Source organism: Vombatus ursinus, unplaced genomic scaffold, assembly GCF_900497805.2.
Source record: "Vombatus ursinus unplaced genomic scaffold, bare-nosed wombat genome assembly UNPS02014845.1, whole genome shotgun sequence".
Classification (NCBI taxonomy): domain Eukaryota; kingdom Metazoa; phylum Chordata; class Mammalia; order Diprotodontia; family Vombatidae; genus Vombatus; species Vombatus ursinus.
The window spans coordinates 6,949,160-6,968,537 of NW_020954623.1; the positions used below are offsets into that span (position 1 = coordinate 6,949,160).

Sequence of the window (19,378 nt, forward strand, 5' to 3'; positions counted from 1 at the left end):
CTACCAAGGTGTGGAGTGGGGCAGGCCTCCTGACTCCATGTGTCCAAAAGAGCCACCCAATATGCAGATGAAGATGTTTGGGTGTACAAATGAAGGAAAGAAGGAAGGGAGGGAGGGAGGGAGGGAAGGGGGAGGGAAGGAGGAAGGAAGAAAGGAGGGAAGGAAGGAAGGAGGGAAGGAGGGAGGGAAGGAGAGAAGGAAGGAAGGAGGGAAGAAAGGGAGGAAGAGAGGAAGGGAGGAAGGGAGGAAGGAAGGAAGGAGGGAAGGAGGGAGGGAAGGAGAAAAGGAAGGAAGGAGGAAAGGGAGGAAGGAAGGAGGGAGGGAAGGAAGGGAGGGAGGGAGGAAAGGAAGGAGGGAAGGAAGGAAGGAAGGGAGGGAGGAAGGAAGGAAGGAAGGGAGGGAGGAAGGAAAGAAGGAAGGAAGGAGGGAGGGAAGGAGAAGGAGGGAGGAGGCAAACTATGGCAGTCAGTCCCCTGGAGGAGAAGGTGTGCTGCTGACGTCCAGATCCCCTCAGTTCTTCCCAGGCCACAGAGTGAGGAGGGGCGGTTACTTTTCAGCAGCAGGATCTGACCCCAGGAGGCAGGTGCCATGGGGCCTGTGTCTCCCTTATTTGGGGGTGTTCAGGTGTCTGGTCAGGTCTTCGATCCTCATGTCCTTCAGCTGCACCAGGTGTTCAAGCCTATGCACTTTCATCTGTAGAATCTGCAGGAAACAGGTGCACATCATTCCAATGATTCGACCCAATGATTCTGCCTTTAAATCCCTCCTACCCTTGTTCTCTCCCTGCTCATTTCTTTCTAATCCCCAGACCTGAACCCTTCTCAGTCTGGGCCTTTTCCTTGCCTTCTAGGGGCTGCCCCACAGAGGAGGGGCAAATCACACAATCGTGGTCTTTGATCTCCACTGGACCATTCCCGTTGGATATGGGCCCCCTGACTCTTCCTTGGCTGACTGTCGAACTCCATAGCAATTCTTACAAACTCTCTCTACAGCATCCCCTTCCTCAGACCCCATACTTTGCAGGAAAAAAATGGAAGCCATCCATCATGAACTGCCTCCTCTGCCCAGCTCCACATCTTCAGTCCCCTCAATGGCATCCCCTGTTCTCTGCTCCTCTGCTCCAGGCTCCGAGCAACAGGTGACCCTTCCAGCTGAGGCCAATGTCCCTGGCTTGTGTCTTCCATCCCATCTCCCCCAGGACCCTTCTTTCGCCATCCCCCACATACTAATCTTCAGTCTTTCCTCCTCCACCAGCTCCATCCCTCCTGCCACAAACATGTCCAGGTCTCCACAACCTTAAACACCCTTCCTATGACCCTCCTCATCTCTTTAAGCTGCCATCCAATGGCATTCATCCCTTTCAGAGCCAAAATCCTAGGAAAGACTGCACGCTGCCATAGTCATTGGCAAACCTGCTCACTTCCAACTTGTGGTCTCATTATTGAAGGGAAGCTGCTCTCTCCAGGTCCCCAGTGAGCTGTCTGACACTGATACCCCTCCCCCTTTCTCCTCTGGGTTCCATGACACTCTTTCTTCTGGTCTGCCTCCTCCTTGGCCAACTGGCTTCCTTCATTCTGTCCTTTTCAGAATCATTTCTCTGGCCTCACCTCTACAGGTGGGGGTGGGGGTGGGCCCCCCCCAGGCTGGGGCTCAGATCCTCCTCCCTATCCAGGTGCTATCATCAGCTCCCCCAGATTCCCAGACCTGTCTATGCAGCCTCATCTCTCTTATGAGCTCCCATCTCATCTGCCTCTTGGGCACGTCCCATAGATTTCATGGGTATCTCCAACTCAAAGATTCCAAACACAACTGATTATCTTTCCCTTCTCCTAACATTCCTACTTCTACTGAGTAGCACATAGTAGGTGATTAAAAATGCTGGTCAAGTTGGATTCTCCCATAGGGCATGGCTCCTTTCATCAAAAGAACAATGAATAAAAGAGATCCAATCTTACAGGAAGCAGAGTCCCTTTGCAACACATCTGACTAAGCTATTTTCCTGTCAGGTCTTACGTAACGAAATTCTCAAGATTCCTGTGTCAGTCAGTCAATTGGCCATGGGGCTAGTGGCCAGGTCTGCTGAGAAATGCTCTCATTGCTGGCATAAAGGCAGGCCAAAAGGAAATGCCCACAGGGCTCCTTCACTGAAGAGCCTGAGTGTCAAGGTTCCTCAAATCCCTCAAGGGGGACAGTCTGGGAGGTGCTGACATAGAAGAGCTGGGCCTTGGGAAGTCTCCCCAAGTTTTTGACTTTGGCACCTCATCTTGTCTATTTAAAATATGAGCAATCTCCCCTTCCTCATCCTTTCACAGGGTCATTCCAAAGGTCTCTGCTGATTTCTTGGGCACAGTAGAGAAGGACAGAGGCCCCAGGCAGTACAAAGGCCACTCGTGTCTGGAGGTGGCAGAGGAGGGCAGGCAGTGGCTTGGACCAAGGGCAGGTGAGAAGGAAAATAGGGGTCTTGCGCCTACCAAGTTGGGAGAAGGATTCTTCTGAGATGGTGACCCAAGGGTTGGGAGGGACCTCAGAGGTCATTTGGCCCCAACCAGGCGCCATCTTGGGAAAGGGCATTAATACGCTGTGGAGGGCAGAGAAGAGAAGGCTTAGGAGAAGTGTCCAGGCTACTGGATAGGAAGGGGATCAGCACCATTCTGCTCGGCCTATGCAGGGCAGAAGTTAGGAAGGATTTCCCAAAGTGGCCTGAAGGTCTCTTGGCATTCAAAGAGAGCCAGAGGGGGCACAGGTGATGGCTGGTGACACAGGCGCCCTCTGGGGCAAAAGGCAGGAAGTCTCTTCCTCCTCCTGGCCAGGGGCAAAGATGATGCTGTCGGGAAGCCCCCTCTTTATTGCTTTGGGGCGAGTCCAATGGTCTCTCCTCTGCCCTCCTCCTTCTCTATCTCTGAGGCCTCCCATGCTGGTTACACCGTCTCTCTTCTTCAATGGTTTGCTTTCTCTCCCGATTCTCCTCCTACCAGCCACTGCTTCTCTGGCTCTTCTGCTGGATCTTCCTGGGTACCAACAGCATCTTTTCTCACTCTCTGCCATGTGCACATGGTGCCATCTCATTGATCCCACCTTCTACTGTCCCGTTTTCTCCTCGGCCCTAAGTCAGACCCTTACCATCCCTCACTTAAATACTACAACAGCCTCGATTCTCTCCTCTGCAGTATGGCCTACGCTGCCATGTGCTCTGGCCACATCTCTGCCCTGCTCAAGGAGCCCTGTGTCCCTCAGGCCTCAGGGAGCACCACTCAGAAAATTCTACTGTTTCTCTTCTGTACCAGCCACCAACATCTTGTGTGATGTTTATTCAGTCCAAGGAAGTCTGGTCTGCGATCTCTGTACCACTAAGCAGCCTTGCCGGCAGCCTGAATCCATAGGAATTTCCTAGCTAGAGTGGTTGCTAGCCCAGCATTGACTCCCCCCACCTGCCCCCATGCCTAGGATGCTTCAGACTTTGAACCATTTGTATCATCTCTTCCATCCAGGAGGCCGCCTCCTGGTTTTGGATACTCCTCCTTTTGGCTGTAAAAATGATCTGCCAGCCCCTCATTTGGGGTCTTAGCTTGCTGTAGAGGCTTAAATTCACACTTTGCTAATAAATTGACTGTGCTCAGAGTTTTGTGCCTCAGTTTACCCTGATGTCAATCCCAGCACTCCCTTTGCAGCCTCATTATACACAAGACTCCCTTTCATACACACCCCACAGTTTAGCCTCTGATCTCCCTGTTCCCACCTCCCCACCTTTGCACCAGCTATGCTCTGCGCCTGCAATGCCTTCCCAGGGTCCCCATCTCCTAAACTCACTTTGTGCTTCCTCCCTACTCTCTCACAAACACCTTGTATGCAATCAGGCTGTTTGGTCCAACAGAAGGTCAGCGACTCCAGCTCCCAGCCCAGTGCTAGGCACAAAAGAAGCAGGTGCCCCCCAAGGCGAGGTGGGAAGCCAGGTCAGACACTTTCTTCCCTCTCTACCCCTCTAGGGTCCCCTTCCTCTGGCCCTACCTGCACCGTCTCCTGTAGCATGATGAGAGCCTGCTCTTTCTGCTCTAGGAGCTGCTGGAAGTCGGGCTCATTGTGTGGGCACTGGCTGAAGTTTGAGTCCTGTCTGGAAGGAGGGCACACCTGTGACCATCCAGCTCGGAAATGCAAAGACTAGCCCATGGGGTGGAGGAGGGGAGGGGACCCAAGAGGGAAAGCAGGGAGGGAACCCAAAAGAGAAAGCCCATGGTGGGGGGGACCAAGAGGGAAAGCCCAAAGGAGGGACCCAAGACGGACAGGCCAAGGGGGGACCCAAGAGGGAAAGTGCAGGGGGGAGCCCTCCTGTGCCTGGCCTGGCTGGCACAACCCACCTCTCAGAGTGGTCGCTGCCTCTCTCCTCCCCTTTCTGACTAGGAATTGTCTCCTTGCCCAAGGGTACCCTGGTAGTCAGGGATTCTGTAAGAAACAACATGCTGTTGAGACATAAAGCCAGAAGAAGCCTGCAGTCAGGCTGGGGTTTTCTACTGTCTCCAGAGGCTTTCTGATGGACGGGCGGGGAGGGCAAGAGGGTTAGGTCTGTGGCTCTTCCCACCTGCGGGGGATGCATGGTGCAGGCATGGGCTTCATGCCTCTGTTGGAGGACGAGCCAGTGACTTCTAGGTCCATTCAAACATGCCAAACCAGCCACCCCTCCTTGATAAGAATCAAAATGGCTTATGTTCCACCCTCAGCACAGAGGCTCTTGTTGGAGGCATGGCGTTCAAGAGGCTCTGGGAGAAGAGGTGCCTCTCAGACTTCCTCGGGGTCATCAGTTGGGAACCAGAAATAATAAGTGATAGTTTTACCTTCTATGACTCTTCAAAGAATTGGTCAACCAATAGCTAAGCATTTATGTGTGCTGGTACTGTTCTGTGGCTGCTAATATTTACAGAACATTTATTAAGCACTTACTGTGTGCTGGGCATTGTGCTATGGTAGCCAACATTTATAGAGCATTTATTAAGCACCTATGATATGCTGGTGGGTGCCACAGTAGTGAACATTTATAGAGCATTTCTTAAGCACTGTGTTCCGGATGCTATGCTACAGTAGAAAACATTCATAGAGCACTTATTAAGTACTGTGTGTGGTGCTACAGCTGCTAACATTTGTAGACCATCTATGAAGCACTTACTGTGTGCCAGGTGCTGTGCTACAGTAGCATTTATTAAGCTCTTACTGTGTGCCAGTGCTCTGCTATAGTAGCACACATTTATAGAGCATTTATTAAGCATTAACTGTGTGCCAGGTATTGTTCTGTGGTAGCTAACTTTATAGAGCATTTTAAGGTTTGCAAAGCACTTTACATGCACGTTCTCATTGGCTCTTCACAACACCCCAGGGACATATATGCTATTATTATCTTCATTTTTTGGAAGAGGAAGACAGGTGAGATGACTTGCCCACCCAAGGCCACTCAGCCAGTAAGTAGCAGAGGCAGGAGTCCTTAGCACTGGGCACTCTGGTGCCAGCTCGTATAGTAGCAAAGAATGTGACAACCTCCCACCCCAACCCCTACTGTTAATTCAAATGAGACCAGGACATATCTAAGCATATACACAGAAGGAAGAGAAAGAGAACAAATCCATAAGGCACTTTAGGCGGGAGGGTATGAGTTTTCTGTCAGCCCGTGATGGTCGCCCAGGGTAGGAAGAAGGTAGTAGTACCCAATTTTCTGAATTCATGACCATCCCACTAAACACTTGTTTACATGACTAGAGGCTGGTCAGATACTATCCATTTTCCCCTGGCTCACACACAGTCATTGCCATGTCAGGGACAATTTAAATACTACCGGCAGATTTGCAGTTTTCCAGCTCTGCCAAGTGTCTGTTGATGTTGATGCTGTCAAATCCAATGGGGTCCTGCAAAGATTTTAGAGAAGAGTCATTATCGGAAATGTGCTCAGGGGTGGATACATATCTAGTCTACGCTCAAGACTGATCACTGCTTATTTCACTGCAGCATTAGAGTTGGATGCCATGAATGAATGAGCTAAAATCCTTATCTGTTGTTAGGAAGGCAGTGGGGCCATTATTTGGCAGAGGAGAGAGGCTAAGTCTACAGGCTAGACTCCCCTCTCTTTCTTCCCAACTATCAAGGTCCACCTAGAGTCCAGCTCTTCCCCTTTGCAGCCCTTCCTTTTGCGGGTCACTAATCCTGTACACGTGACATCATGGATGCATTTGTCTGTTCTCCATAGTTAACATTTCACTCATTCATGGTGTCTGGTTCACCCACCAGGACCCTGGAGGGCAGGGGCCCAGCTCACATCTTCCTGGGCCCCTAGGACTGATTTGCATGTACAGAGTTCTCAGTGGACATTTAAAAAATTTTTAATTAAATTTTATTTTTTCCCCAGTTATATGTAGAGACAATTTTTAACAATGATTTTTAAAAAAATTTTGAACCCTTCCATGAGACAGTAAGCAACTGGATCTAGGTTCTACATGTTCAATCATTCAACACATACTACTATATTAGTCATGTTGTGAAAAGAGACACAGATCCAAAGGGAAAAAATAAAAAACATGAAAAATAGTCCAGAAAGATAAAAAAAGTCAGCTTTGATCTGCATTCAGACACCATCAGTTCTTGTTTTTGTTTTGCTAGGCAATGGGGTTAAGTGACTTGCCCAGGGTCACACAGCTAATAAGTGCCAAGTGTCTGAAGGCAGATTTGAACTCGGATCCTCCTGACTCCAGGGCTGGTGCTCTACCCACCGTGCCACCTAGCTGCCCCATCACCATCAGTTCTTTCTCCTGAGACAGTATTTTTCATCATGAGTCCTTTGGGAAAGACCACTGTGTTGCTGAGAAGAACCAAGTCATTCCCAGCTGGTCATCAGACGGTATTGTTGTACTGAACAGTGGACATTTATTGGCAAGTTCCTTTATTAATTCAGTAATAAAATGGAAGAGGGTGACAACGGTTCGCAGGGTTAGTCAGATAGTGATGCCCCTAAATGCTTCCATGCTGGGAATCCCTGACCCTTGCTATGGGATTTCTATATTATTCTAAGAGTATGTTTGTATAAAACAGTGTTGAAGGCACAACAAAGGCCTGGGGAGAGGCCAGAGCCACAACCTGGGCTGGGTTTGTTGGCCTGGCTGGGAAAGGAGCCCAGCAGCGAAACGCCTGTCTGGTGACGACCCATGAGGAGCTCCAGGGGACCCTGACTTGGGCCAGAAGCAGAACGGTCTGGAAGGGGAAATCCAAGGAGTGGTCCCTGCCTGGCCTGGGCCAAGTCCCAAAGGCAGAGTGTGTGGGGAGAGGGCCAACTCCCAGAGGATCCCAACTCTGCCCTGGCCTCGGGCTCCTGGCCTGCTCAGTACACCCACACAGCCCCACACTTAAGGCAGTGGGTTTCTGAACTCTGATGCCTCCCTGGGGCCCAGGCCCTATATTAGGGCTGCCCACACCATGCTGCCTTCCTAGCCTAGCCTGAAGCTCTTGCTCAGAGGGGAGGAGGATGGTGGTGGCGGTGAGGGCTTCCATAAGAAGGTGGGTTAGAGGAACCCTGAAGGAACTGGTGATGGGGTATGGGCCCAAGCTGAGACCTTTGCCCCTCACCCCAAAAAGAATTTGGGAAGCATTGGGACAGAGAATCTCTCTGGCCTGGGCAGCAGGACCCTCCCCTGGGGCCACCTGACTCTCTTCAGAGCAGCCAGAGGAGCCAGGCCCATCAGTACAGTGGCCACAGACAGAAGACAGGCAGGACCTGGGGCCCATCTCATCCTGCTCTCTTGACTCCTTCTCTGCCCCCTCCCCCCCACCCCCAGCAGCAAGTGCCTCTGGCCCAGGGCTATGGCTCAGACCAGGAAGTGCTAGACTCAGCTAGAATCACACCAGGGACTCTCCAGGCTTGGGGGTGGGGATGAAGGCTGGGCTCACTCTGGCCTCCCAGAACCCCTTGTAGCCCAGGCATTGTGGATGCCTTAGTTCACTCCCAGGTGAAACCATTCAGGATTTGTCCTTGTTCCCTTAAAAGGAGAAGGCAGCCAACAGGGGCCTGGGGCCAGCAGGTTTGGGCAGGGCCCAGAAGGGAGCAGATGTTTCTGCCAGATGCCAATGCTGCTACTTTTGTCTTAATGTGTTCCTATGCACCCCTGTTCACTGGAGGATCATTCTCAGGGGAAAAAGAAAAGCTTACATGATCCCATTGTCATTAAGGTGGTCTGGGCCTCAGGGGAAAGGCTGATTAGAGACACAAAACGCATGCCTCCTGAGGATCTCGGAGTCACACCTTCTAGCCAGACCCTCTGAGGCACCCATAGGCCCTCCCTCCAATGACCCAGGGCTTTGCTGCGGTAGGAGACCCTCCCACTGAGGCCGATTACCATCCTACTGTGAGCAAAGGGAGTTGGAACGGGCCCGTCTGCCCATACACACATCGCTGATGTCCCCAACGGGGAGTCATCCAGCCTTAAGACCTTGGGGGTAGGGGGCACCTAGGCCACTGTGGGAGGAAGCTCGTCCTGAAACTGGCCTCTTGGCAGTTCCTGGCTCCGTCCTTTGGGCCTCTCATGATAACCCCCTGATACCTGAAGACGGTGGGCACATCCTCCCTCTTGGTCTTCTCTCAGTCTTCCAGGTCCTACAAGTGACCCTCCAACCACATGGACTGGGAGAACTTCCCTAAATGTGCTCACCTGCCCCATGTGTCAGAACCGGGGGTTCCTTCAACAGCTTCTGAGGCAATGAGGGCACCAGAACACCACAGCATGGGGCCTGGAGTCAGGAAGACCTGAGTTCAAGCTGGGCAACCTTGAGCAAGTCCCTGAACAGTGCTGCCTGCCTCAGTTTCCTCCACTGTAAAATGGGGAAAATAACAGCCTCCACCTCCTAGGGTTGTGAGGATCAGATGAAATATTTGCAAAGTGCTTAGCCCAGTGCCTGGCACATAGTAGGCACTCTATAAATGCTCATTCCCTTGGGTGCTCTGGCTCTCCCCCTACTTGTCATTTTCCCTTGCACAGGAAACAAAGAGAGTTGGGCAGGCCAGCCATCTCTCTCTTGTCTCTTAGCCCTGGTCCATCCTCCCCAAGGAAAGCCTCTGTTTTTTCCTTTGGCAGTCCTTGGTTAGCAGCTCCCTCTGAGCTTTGGTGACCCTTATGTGCCCACCACGCTCTTCCTTTGCTAAAGATGGCAGCCTGCAGTCAACCTTGTGACAAGCATGGCTGGTCCTGAAAGTGAGCACACACATGCGCACACGCAAGCATGCACACACACATACATGCATGCACACGCACACACACACACACACACGCATACTCCTCATCCCTGGGCCTGCCCACACTAAGCTCACCGACTTCAGCCTCTGTTCATTTTGGTGCCAAAACAAAGCATAGGAGAAGGGCCTCAGGGAACCCGTGGACACACGAGGCCCAAATGCTCTGGAGGGCAAGAAAACACCGTTTTGGGGCTGAACCCTGAAAATGGAACCAGTGGCTACGCTGGGGGAACCAAGGAGGGCCGTGGGGAAGAGTGGGGCGCCGTCACAAGCTTTCTTTCCCTTGGAGAAGTCTGCATTTCCAGTTACAACTTTTAAGGGATAAAGGCTAAGACAGTAACCCCTACGTGGCTTTGCTATCTTGTTTCCCAAACATCCTGGGGAGGAGAACGGCCCCTGGTGCCCAGATGTGGCCAAAGAGGGCAAGGAGAACAATGATCACTTTTCATTCTCAATGCTAAGGCCTTCCTACGACGTGCTACTGACAAAGATTGGCTCAGCAATTACTCTGGCCAGTGCTGGGGACATATATACAAGCAAAGAGAAAGACCTGTGTCAGCCTGAGCGGCACACACTCTGATAGGGGAAGACAACAGATAAAAGCCAAAGAGGAGAGGGCAGGGGCCCATGCAGGGGTGGCCTAGGTTAATGCCTTCCAATGGAGGCTCTGGAGGAAGGCACGTGATCATGTCCTACTGAATGCTTTACTGCCATCTCATAATATTAGTGTGCATTTATGTGGGGCAATTGTGTGGCACTACAGGGGACAGAGTGGGACCAAGAGTCAAGAAGACATCCTCCTGAGCTCAAATCTGGCCTCAGACATAATAGCTGTGTGACCTTGGGCAAATCACTTCACCCTGTTGGCCTCAGTTTTCTGATCTGTAAAATGAACTAGAGAAGGAAATGGCAAACCCCTCCAGCATCTGTGCCAAGAAAACCCCAACAAGGTCACAGAGAGTCAGACATGACCAAATAACCACAAACAACAAGCATATATGTGGCACCAACGTGTGCCAAGTGTTTTATAACGATTATCTCCTTTGATCCTCACAACAGCCCTGGGAGGTAAATGCTGTTATTATCCCCACTGTACAGATGAGGAGACTGAGGTAGATAGAAGGCAAGTGACTTGCCCAAGGGCACACAGCTAATAAGTGTCTGAGGACAGATTTGAACTCAGGTCTTCTTTACTCTAAGTCTCGCACTCTGTCTACTCGATACACCCAGATGTGTATCTCTCATACCAGTGAGCAGATTGAATTCTACTCAGTCCCACAAATAAGTATCAAGCAAAGACTGCCCCCGGCTCCAAGATCAGATGTGGCCGAGCAGTCAGTGCCCAGGAGTTTCCTACACCAATGAAATCACAGGTTTGGTCTCCCTCTCCTCTGGCACCCAAAATGTGCCAGGCATCACGCTCCCTCTGAAGTGAGCGAGGTATTCTCCTAGGCAAAAGGAGACAAGGCGCCTTTCGGATGTGAGAAGCCCACATAAATCATCTGCATTTCTGTCTATTACCAAGGAAACTTAACAGGAAGAGACAGAAGAAAAGTGTCATTTAAAATCACTACAGACAGTTCAAAATACTTGGGAATCTACATGTCAAGACGTACACAGGAACTAAATGAACACAAGCACATAAATAAAGACAGGTGTAAAGAATTAGAGAAATAATGGGCAGGCTGAGTCAATACACTAAAAGCGACAATACCACCTAAATCCACTTATCCTTTCAGTGCCACACCCATCAAACTACCATAAAATTACTTTAAGAAAAAATAATAAAATAAAATTCTTCTGGAGGAAGACAAGGTCACGAATGTCAAGAAAATCAGTGAAAACAAACGGGAAGGAAGGTGGCTCCTGGTGCCAGATCTCAGATGAGGCAAGGCACCTGTGAGGAGCAGTGGGACAGATGAGGCACTCCTAAATGACCACAGTGACCTCACGTCCTAAAGATCCCTGGGACTGCAGCAAGCGCATTCTACGTGACAAAACCTGCAAAGTAGGTTGGCGGAAACTAGGTGAATACCAGAATCTCACACCATACACCAAGAGAAGCTCCAAAAGAGGACCTGACTGAGACATAAACCAGTTAGTGATGTGTGTGTGTATGGGAGAAATGATCTGTCACATCGATGGAGAGAGGAAGAATTTGTGACCAAGCAAGAGATAAAGCAGTTCACAGGAGGTAAAATGGATCATTTCAATTACATAATTTCTTTTTTCACAAACAAAGCCAATGAAGCTAAAAATGAGAAGAAAAGGAGGAAAGGGGAGGGATCTGCAGCAAGTTTCTCTGATAAAGGCTTCATTTCTCAAGTGCATAGGGAACTGAACCAAATTTTCAAGCAGAAAAATTTAATTGATAAATGGTCAAGGATATGAATAAGGAGGTTTCAGAAGAAGAAATCAAAGCTATCAAGAGCCATATGAAAAAAAATGTTCTAAAATGGATGACTTTGATTACACTAAATTAAACAGCTTTTGCCAATGCAACCAAGATTAGAAGGGAAGTAGAAAGCTGGGAAAGAATTTTTACAACCAGTGCTCTGATAAAGGCCTCATTCCTAAAATACATAGAGAAGTGAGTTGAATTTATAAGAATACAAGTCATTCCCCAATTGATAAATGGTCAAAGGATATGAACAGGCAGTTTTCAGAGGAAGAAATTAAAGCTATCTATAGTCATATGAAAAAATGCTCTGAATCATTTTTGATTAGAGAAGTGCAAATCAAAACAACTCCGAGGTACCACATCACACCTATCAGATTGGTTAACATGACAAAACAAGAAAATGATAAACGTTGGAGAAGATGTGGGAAAATTGGAACTAATGCATTGTTGGTGGAGTTGTGAACTGATCCAACCATTCTGGAGAGCAATTTGGAACTGTGCCCCAAGGGCTATAAAACTGTGCATACCATTTGACCCGGCAATAGTACTATTAGGGCTGTATTCCAAAGAGATAATAAAAATGGGAAAAGGACCTACATATACAAAAATATTTATAGCAGCTCTTTTTGTGGTGGCCAAGAATTAGAAATTGAGGGGATGCCCCATCAATTGGGGAATGGCTAAACAATTTGTGGTATATGAATGTAATGGAATACTATTTTGCTGTAAGAAATGAAGAGCAGGTGGACTTCAGAAAAACCTGGACAGACTTACATGAACTGATGCTGAGTGAAGTGAGCAGAACCAGGAGAACATTGTACACAGTAACAGCCTCACTGTGCAATGACTAACTTTGATAGACTTAGCTCTTCTCAGCAATACAATGATTCAAGACAATTCCAAAAGACTCACGACAGAAAAAGCTATCCACATCCAGAGAAAGAATTTTGGAGTCTGAATGCAGATCGAAGCAGACTATTTGCTCTTCTTTTCTTTTCTTTTGTTGTTTTGTTTTGATTCTTCTTTCTTGTGGTTCCTCCCCTTGGTTCTGATTCTTCTTTACATAATGACTAACGTGAAAACATACTTAATATGAATGTATAAGTAGAGTCAGATTGCACACCGTCTTGGGGACGGGGAGGAGAGGGAGGGGGAGAAAATTTGAAACTCAAAATCTTATGGAAGTGAATGTTGAAAACTAAAAGTTAAAAAAATAGTTTAATTAAAAAAATGCTCTAAATCACCAATAATTAGAGAAATGCAAGTTAAAACAAGCCTGAGGAGCTACCTCACACCTATCTGATAGACTAACATGACCGAAAAGGAACATGACAAATGCTGGAGGGGATGTGGAAAAGCAGGGATACTAATACACTGTTGGTGGAACTGGGAGCTAGTCCAATCATTCCAGAGAACAATTTGGAACTATGCCCAAAAGCTATTAAACTGGGCCTACCCTAAAGGGTCCAGGGTTACCATTACCAGGTCTGCATCTCAAAGAGATCAACGAAAGAAGAAAGCACACAAATATTCATAGCAGCTCTTTTTGGGGAGGCAAAGACTGGAAACTGAGGGGATGCCCATCAGTGAGGAAATGGCTGAACAAGGTGTGATATATGATTGTGATGAAATGTTACTGCGCTGTAAGAAATGAGCAGGATGCTTTCAGAAAAACCTAGGAAGACTTACATGAACTGATGCAAAGTGAAGTGAGTAGAATCAGAAAAACATTGTACATAGTAACAGCAATACTATAACATTAATGAACTGTGAAAGAATTAGCTACTCTGATCAGTACAATGAGCCACCACAATTCCAAGACTCATGAGGAAGCACCTCCACATAGAGAGCTGGTGGAAACACATTTTCTTCTCTTTCTTTTCTTTTTCTTGACTTATTTGGGGGCAAGGAGGAACATGACTAATGTGGATATTTGTTTTGCATGACTATACATATCTGTAATGAGTTCTATTTTTCTTGCCTTCTCAATGGGTGGGGGAAGAAAGGGGGAGGGAGAGAATTTGGCAATAAAAATAAAATTAAAGTGATTTAAAAAAAAGGCATCAGGGGACCCTTTGTGCACAAAGACTGGGAGGTAGGAGTTTGGAGGTACGCACAGGGGATTAGCATGTTTGACCAAAACAGAGTTTGGAACAAGATGAGAAGGGGCGGTGGGGGCCAGACGGTGGAGGGGACAAATGTCAAGCTGGGGAATGTCTCTTTTATCTCGAGGAAATGGGGAGCCATCAGAGGTTTGGGGTCAGAGTTATGTCTGAGGACTCTTAGTTTCGCAGCTGCTGGAGGACAGACTGGAGAGGGCATGGGACTGTCATCAGGCCACACACATACACATTGGAGCCAAGGGTGCATGAAGTACTGGTGTTCCCTGTACCTCTCATGCCTGGGTCAGGAACCAAGGCAGGTGACAGGCAGGGAGGAATGGGAGCCCACCCATGGCCCCCTAGCCCAGCCCCAGCACCTTTTTCAGGAGAAGATATGCAGGTACCAGGTGGCCTGGGCAGCCCCCAAAATGCCTGCATCTCTCCCCTCCATGTCTCCCCTAGGGCACCCCCCCTGCCCCGGCAGTGCCCTAGGAGGATGAGGACCTAGGGACACACCTTTGTGTTCATCCTGGCCTCTTGGATGGCCTTCCTTTGGCATTTTTCTTCCACTTTCTGCCTCAACGTAGACAGCACAGACTCAATGGCCCCCGGGGCACTGATGACGACCTTCCTAATGTCCTCCTCTGAGACACAGAAGCGTAGTTTAGGGAACACTTTCCTGAAAAGCAATCAGAAGACGACTGGGCTCTAAACAGGCTTCTCTTACTTGCTGTCAGCCTCGGACAAGCCTCACAGATATCACCTCCTGCACCTCCTGCCAGCTCAACCAATGGGCACCTGGGAAGGCAGAGGTCCAAATTCAGGGCACAAAGCTGTCCAGGGAGGACCAAGGAATAGCCCTGTCATGGATGTTGGAAAGAGCCCTGAAGTCTCGATACAAACCTATGTTTCTGGTTTCCCAGAAAAACCACCTGCCTTAAACACAGCAGGCTGGAAATAGGAAGGAGAGCATTCACGGCCCAGATTGGAGGGAATGGCATAGGATAACATGGATTCCCTCCTTTCTACTGAGGCAGGCCTGCGGGCAAATCAGAGCTAGGAGACCTACAAGTCCAAAGCACAGCTCGAAGGGGGCCCCTCTTCAACATCCTCAAGTGGTCAAGGGTCCTTTGGGGATGACCTCCAGTGACAGGGAACTTGTGGATATCTATCTCCATTAGGGAGCTTTTCCTTTTGGGGACCTGAAATCTGTTCCCTCACCTCCACCCCCTTTTACCCCTGAGTCTGCCCTCCGGGCCAAGCAGTACAAGGCTAATCTTCCGTCCCACGGAAAACCTTTCAAACACCTGAAGGCAGCTATCTGATCTCCCTCTGAACCTGACTTGGTTGGTTTGTGGTCATTCAGCCCAGCCTCAACCCGAACCCAAAGCTGGCAAGTGTTTGGAGACCTCACACTATTGTGGAGAAACAAAGAAGCCTAAACCGTGGTACCTTGTGAGGGATTGTCTGATGTTGGCTACGTGCCACGTGGGGGTTGTGGCAAGATGGGGCAGGGCCAAGATATTAGGAAGTAGCCGGAGCTCACGCTCCCGAGGCAGGGGGCTGTGCCATGTGGAGTTGTGATGAACTGGAGTAGGAACAGGATACGGGGAAGTAGCCGGAGCACATGCTCCTGAGGCAGGGGGCTGTGCCAGGTGGGAGTGGGACGGCAGAGAACGAGCTTCCTTTGTCACGTCCTCTCCCTTGGTGCAGTGCTAACCCCAGACATCCCCTGCCGGTATCTGGTCCTACAATCATTCACTGGTAGGCGGGCTGAGGAGGAGGAGCTAGGAAGGTAGATAAGGGGCGGTAGGGGTCGGAGCTCGCTCTCTCTTGCTCCTGCTCTCTTGCTCTGGCTTTCCTGCTTGGCCTTGCTGTGATGGCCTCTGAATAAAGTTCGAGTGCTTGCACCTCCCGATCGGCTAGTCTCTATGTTTATCCGGGTGGGCTCCGAAGACTGGTAAGTATGACCCTGGCAGCCTGCTCCTGTTAGGAGGAGAGTGCATGGCGCGACCGGCACAGCACCTACTGCACCCGGGACAGACCCAGCCGGCGTGGTGTCCAATGCACCCGGGACAGACTCAGCCCGTACAGCTCCCCCAGCCCCCCACCCCCGCTCCTGGCACCTGCCTGTTCAGAGTGCTCCAGTTGCTCAGCTTTTGCTCGGTGTTACTGGTCGGAATGTAGTTGTGCATTTCCACAAGTTTGGGTTGAAAATGTTTCACAATCTCTGCAATCATCACTGCAAGGAATTCAGAAGAAAACCAGTGCTACTTTTGTCGCCGAAGGCGAAGGAAGCGGGAACTGCAACAAAGACTCACGGTCCGCTACTTTGTACCAGTTGCATCCTCTCCAGCCCCGGCTCCCCCCCCCAAGAATGTGAGCTCGAGGTCAAGGGAGGAGTTTCACACTTTTGCTTTGGTTTGGTATCCTCAGCGCTTTGCACTTAAATGCCCCTGGAATCGAATTGAATTCGATGAAGTCGACTCCAAGACTCCAGCCCCAGGCACTCAGGGAACGCGAACTTCACGAGACAGACGGTCCAGCAGTTTTGGGTCAGAGCTGCAGCCAACCCCCCAGCAGAGTTTCCCTTGCCTCCCTCCAGCCAATCCGCAGGGTGCATTGCCGGAGGTATGGTGACCGGCCCCTCCCTTGTCATGCCGCATCCAATGGTCGTGCTGCATCCCCGCCCCGCCCCCCCGCCTAGTGACGGACCCCGCCCCTCACTGTCTCTAGCCAATCCCCGGGCCGCCACGCCGGCTGCCTCGAGACCGGCCCCCTCCCTCGGCTGAGTCAATGCCAGGTGATGGCGTCCTGACCCCTAACAGGCCCGCAGCCAATTAAAAACCCGGTGCAACCCCTCGCTCTCCGGTTCCGGGCCCCGGCCCAGCCTCAGTCTCCAGGCCGGCCCCGCTTCGGCGCCGTCTGGCTCACCACCGTCGCTGAAGTCCCGGGCCAGGTGGCGCTTTGGGCGGCTGAAGGGCACGCTGTCCACCCAGGCATAGAGGTGGTGGAGCGCCGTAAGCGGCAGGGGCGCGGAAAGCAGCGAGCCCGGGACCGTGCGCCCAGGCCGGTTCATGGCTCGGCCCGCCCGAGCAGTGGTCCTGGAGCCGCCGTTGCTGGGAAACGGCGACGGCGGCCCCGGAGGAACATAAATCGGCGAAGGAAGAAGTCAGGGGTGGACGGGGGCCGGGCTGGGCCGCGCCGCAGGCGGGGCAAGGGAGGGGAGGGACCAGAATGGAGCGAGGACCAGCCAGGGCGGAGCGGGGGCGGGCCCTGCGTCGAAAGGCTGCGAGTAGGCCAGGCCTAAGGCGAGACGAGGGCGGAGCCAGGGCAGTGGGCGGGGACACAGAGAGGCGGGGCTGGAACGGATTGGCCCTGAAGCTGGGGGCTGGCACCTGCGGAGCCGAATGGAACGAGGAGACGGAGGCGGGGCTGGAGCGGGTGGGGGCGGGAGTTGGGGGCGAGGCCGGGGCGCGAGGCAGGGCAGAAGGGGTGGGGCCATGCTGGGACAGGGGGGGGACAAGAGGCAGGCCGGAGGCGGGCCTAAGCGGAAAGGGGCGGGGTCAGAGCAAAGTAGTGAGAGGGGAAGAAGGGAGGAACCAGGACATGGAGGGGCGGGGCTGGAAGGCGCGGCCAAAGCAAAGTAGTGGGCGAGGCAGGGCTGGGCAGAAGGGGGAGGGGTGGCGACACGGAGCGGAGCTGGAGGAGGGGCTAGGGTTGAAGGGGCGGGGTCCGGCGGGCTCGAAGGCGGGACCAGAGTACACCAGTGGGGCGGGGGAGGGGCGGAGCCAGAATGAAGAGGGCGGGGCTAGACCCTTCCACCTGGTGGTTGGTCATTCTATCATGGGTCAGCCCACTCGCATTTATTGAGCACCCATGTGCCTGCGAAGTTGGGAGTGGGGGCCTCAGTCCAGATCCCAGATTTCACTGGTACAGGGAGGGAGCTCCTCCACCCTGGATCTGGGTGCAAATCCCAGTGCCTGTTCCCCAGCCTGTCAACTAGCCTGAATGAGGGCGCTTCTGAAGGGAGGGTCTGTCTAGGCAGCTCAGAGCCCTGGACTAGAGAGGTCTCTAGGAAGCCCTGGGTTCAAGTCCTGCGGCAGAAACTCCTGCCTGTGTGGGCTTAGGTAAGTTTGCCTCGATTTCCTCCCCCTAAAAGGAGGGCACTGGGCTCGCCCACCAGTGCAACTATATTTAATAGCCTGCGAGAGGCCAAGGATGAGGCCTCAGAGGGAAGACTCGAACCCAGCCCTTCCTGACCTGGCAGCATTGTGCCTGGTCAGACAAGAGCTTGGTCTGCGGAGGAGATGGCCTCAGAGGCCCCACCCCCATCCAGCAGGTTTCTTGCCACCTATGGGTCTCATGTTCCCTCGATCTCCTTCCTTCCGACCGGCCAGCACCCGGCCAGCCCCTGACCAGCTTGTAACCCAGCTCAGACTCAGACTCTGCCTCTGCCTCTAGGCTTCTCAAGACTCTTTCTCAACTCCCTTCATGTTCGTGCCTTCCGAGACAATCCCAGCTCTTCTACGTGGTCTCCCTTTGGGCTGGGAGCTCTGGGGAGCAGGGTCACCTTTGTAACCCCCACACAGCACACATACAAAGCATTTACTGGGTGCTCACCGACTGACCACGCCCAGGGGGCCTTGGGGCTGAGCCAAATGGCTCACTGGTGATTTACCTGGCCAGCTTCCCATCCTCCTGTTTGGGAGGGCTGCTCTGGCCTTTGGCCCTCCCATCAGCTCTGGGGATACCCGTGCAAGCCCCCCTGTCCAGAGGAACCAAACCCACAGGAACTGATTGCAGGAGAGTGTGTGTGCCAATGCCTGGTCCTGGTCCTCTAGAGCACAGAGCAGGGCCTCTCTTTTCTACCTGTCTCCTCTTCCATTCATTCCTATAGAGTGCCCAGAAAATTCGTGGCAGAAGCAGTTTGGGGCATCAGTGAAGGCTGCAGAGCCCAGCCAGACATTTGGATCCTTAGATGGGGTAGGACAGTGGGAGGCAGCCCCAAAGGGTACCTGTATGAGATCCTCCAGGTGGTCCCTGCTCCCTCTGGTCACTGGAGTTTCCTGAGCTGGGAATGACAGACCCTGGCCATCCCACCCCCACACTGTAAGAATTGAGGCAGGTCCCTACCAAGCCAAGCTTGGATGCCCAAGGCCCCCATTGAGGATGATGTGGCTTATCCAAGTGCCAGCTTCTACAGGCCAGACTGGTCAGGTTGGCTTCTGGGATCAGAGACCCCCTTGAGACACCCTAGATGTTAAATGAGTTCACTTGGCTTTCTCTGGTCAAGATTTGGTGCAAATGCTCGCTGTCCTGGAGCTCCCAAACCCTTCCTCCCAAACACACACCTATAGCTCAGGGAATAGGTGAGGCTCACAGGACCCAGAGACCACTGGGGAATCCAGGCCCTCAGTGGGGGGGGGCAGCCCACACACCCATTCTGCAGGAGAGGTCATGGTGTCAGAGCAGCCAGACCCCTTACTATCAAGAACAGTAAGGAGCAGTTACTGAGAACCCTGTGGAAAGAGATCTCCCCTCCTCCAGACTCACACCTGGGCTGAAAGCTGGACCTTGTGAAGGGAGAACAAGGACAGAGAAAGACCACCCAGGCACAAG

The 19,378-nt window shown here is 51.7% G+C and overlaps 1 protein-coding gene across 1 annotated transcript; it reads right to left on the reverse strand.

Moving 5' to 3' along the window:
- Positions 1-384: 384 nt before the first annotated feature.
- LOC114026781 (sperm flagellar protein 1-like) lies at positions 385-16,835 on the reverse strand. The gene is made up of 7 exons (XM_027840497.1): positions 16,691-16,835; positions 15,887-15,998; positions 14,273-14,435; positions 5,816-5,885; positions 4,353-4,437; positions 4,006-4,108; positions 385-702 (listed from the first exon to the last, which is right to left on the reverse strand). Exons 1-7 carry the CDS (start codon positions 16,833-16,835, stop codon positions 607-609), a joined length of 774 nt encoding a protein of 257 aa, XP_027696298.1. The 3' UTR covers positions 385-606.
- Between the last annotated feature and the right edge of the window lie 2,543 nt (positions 16,836-19,378).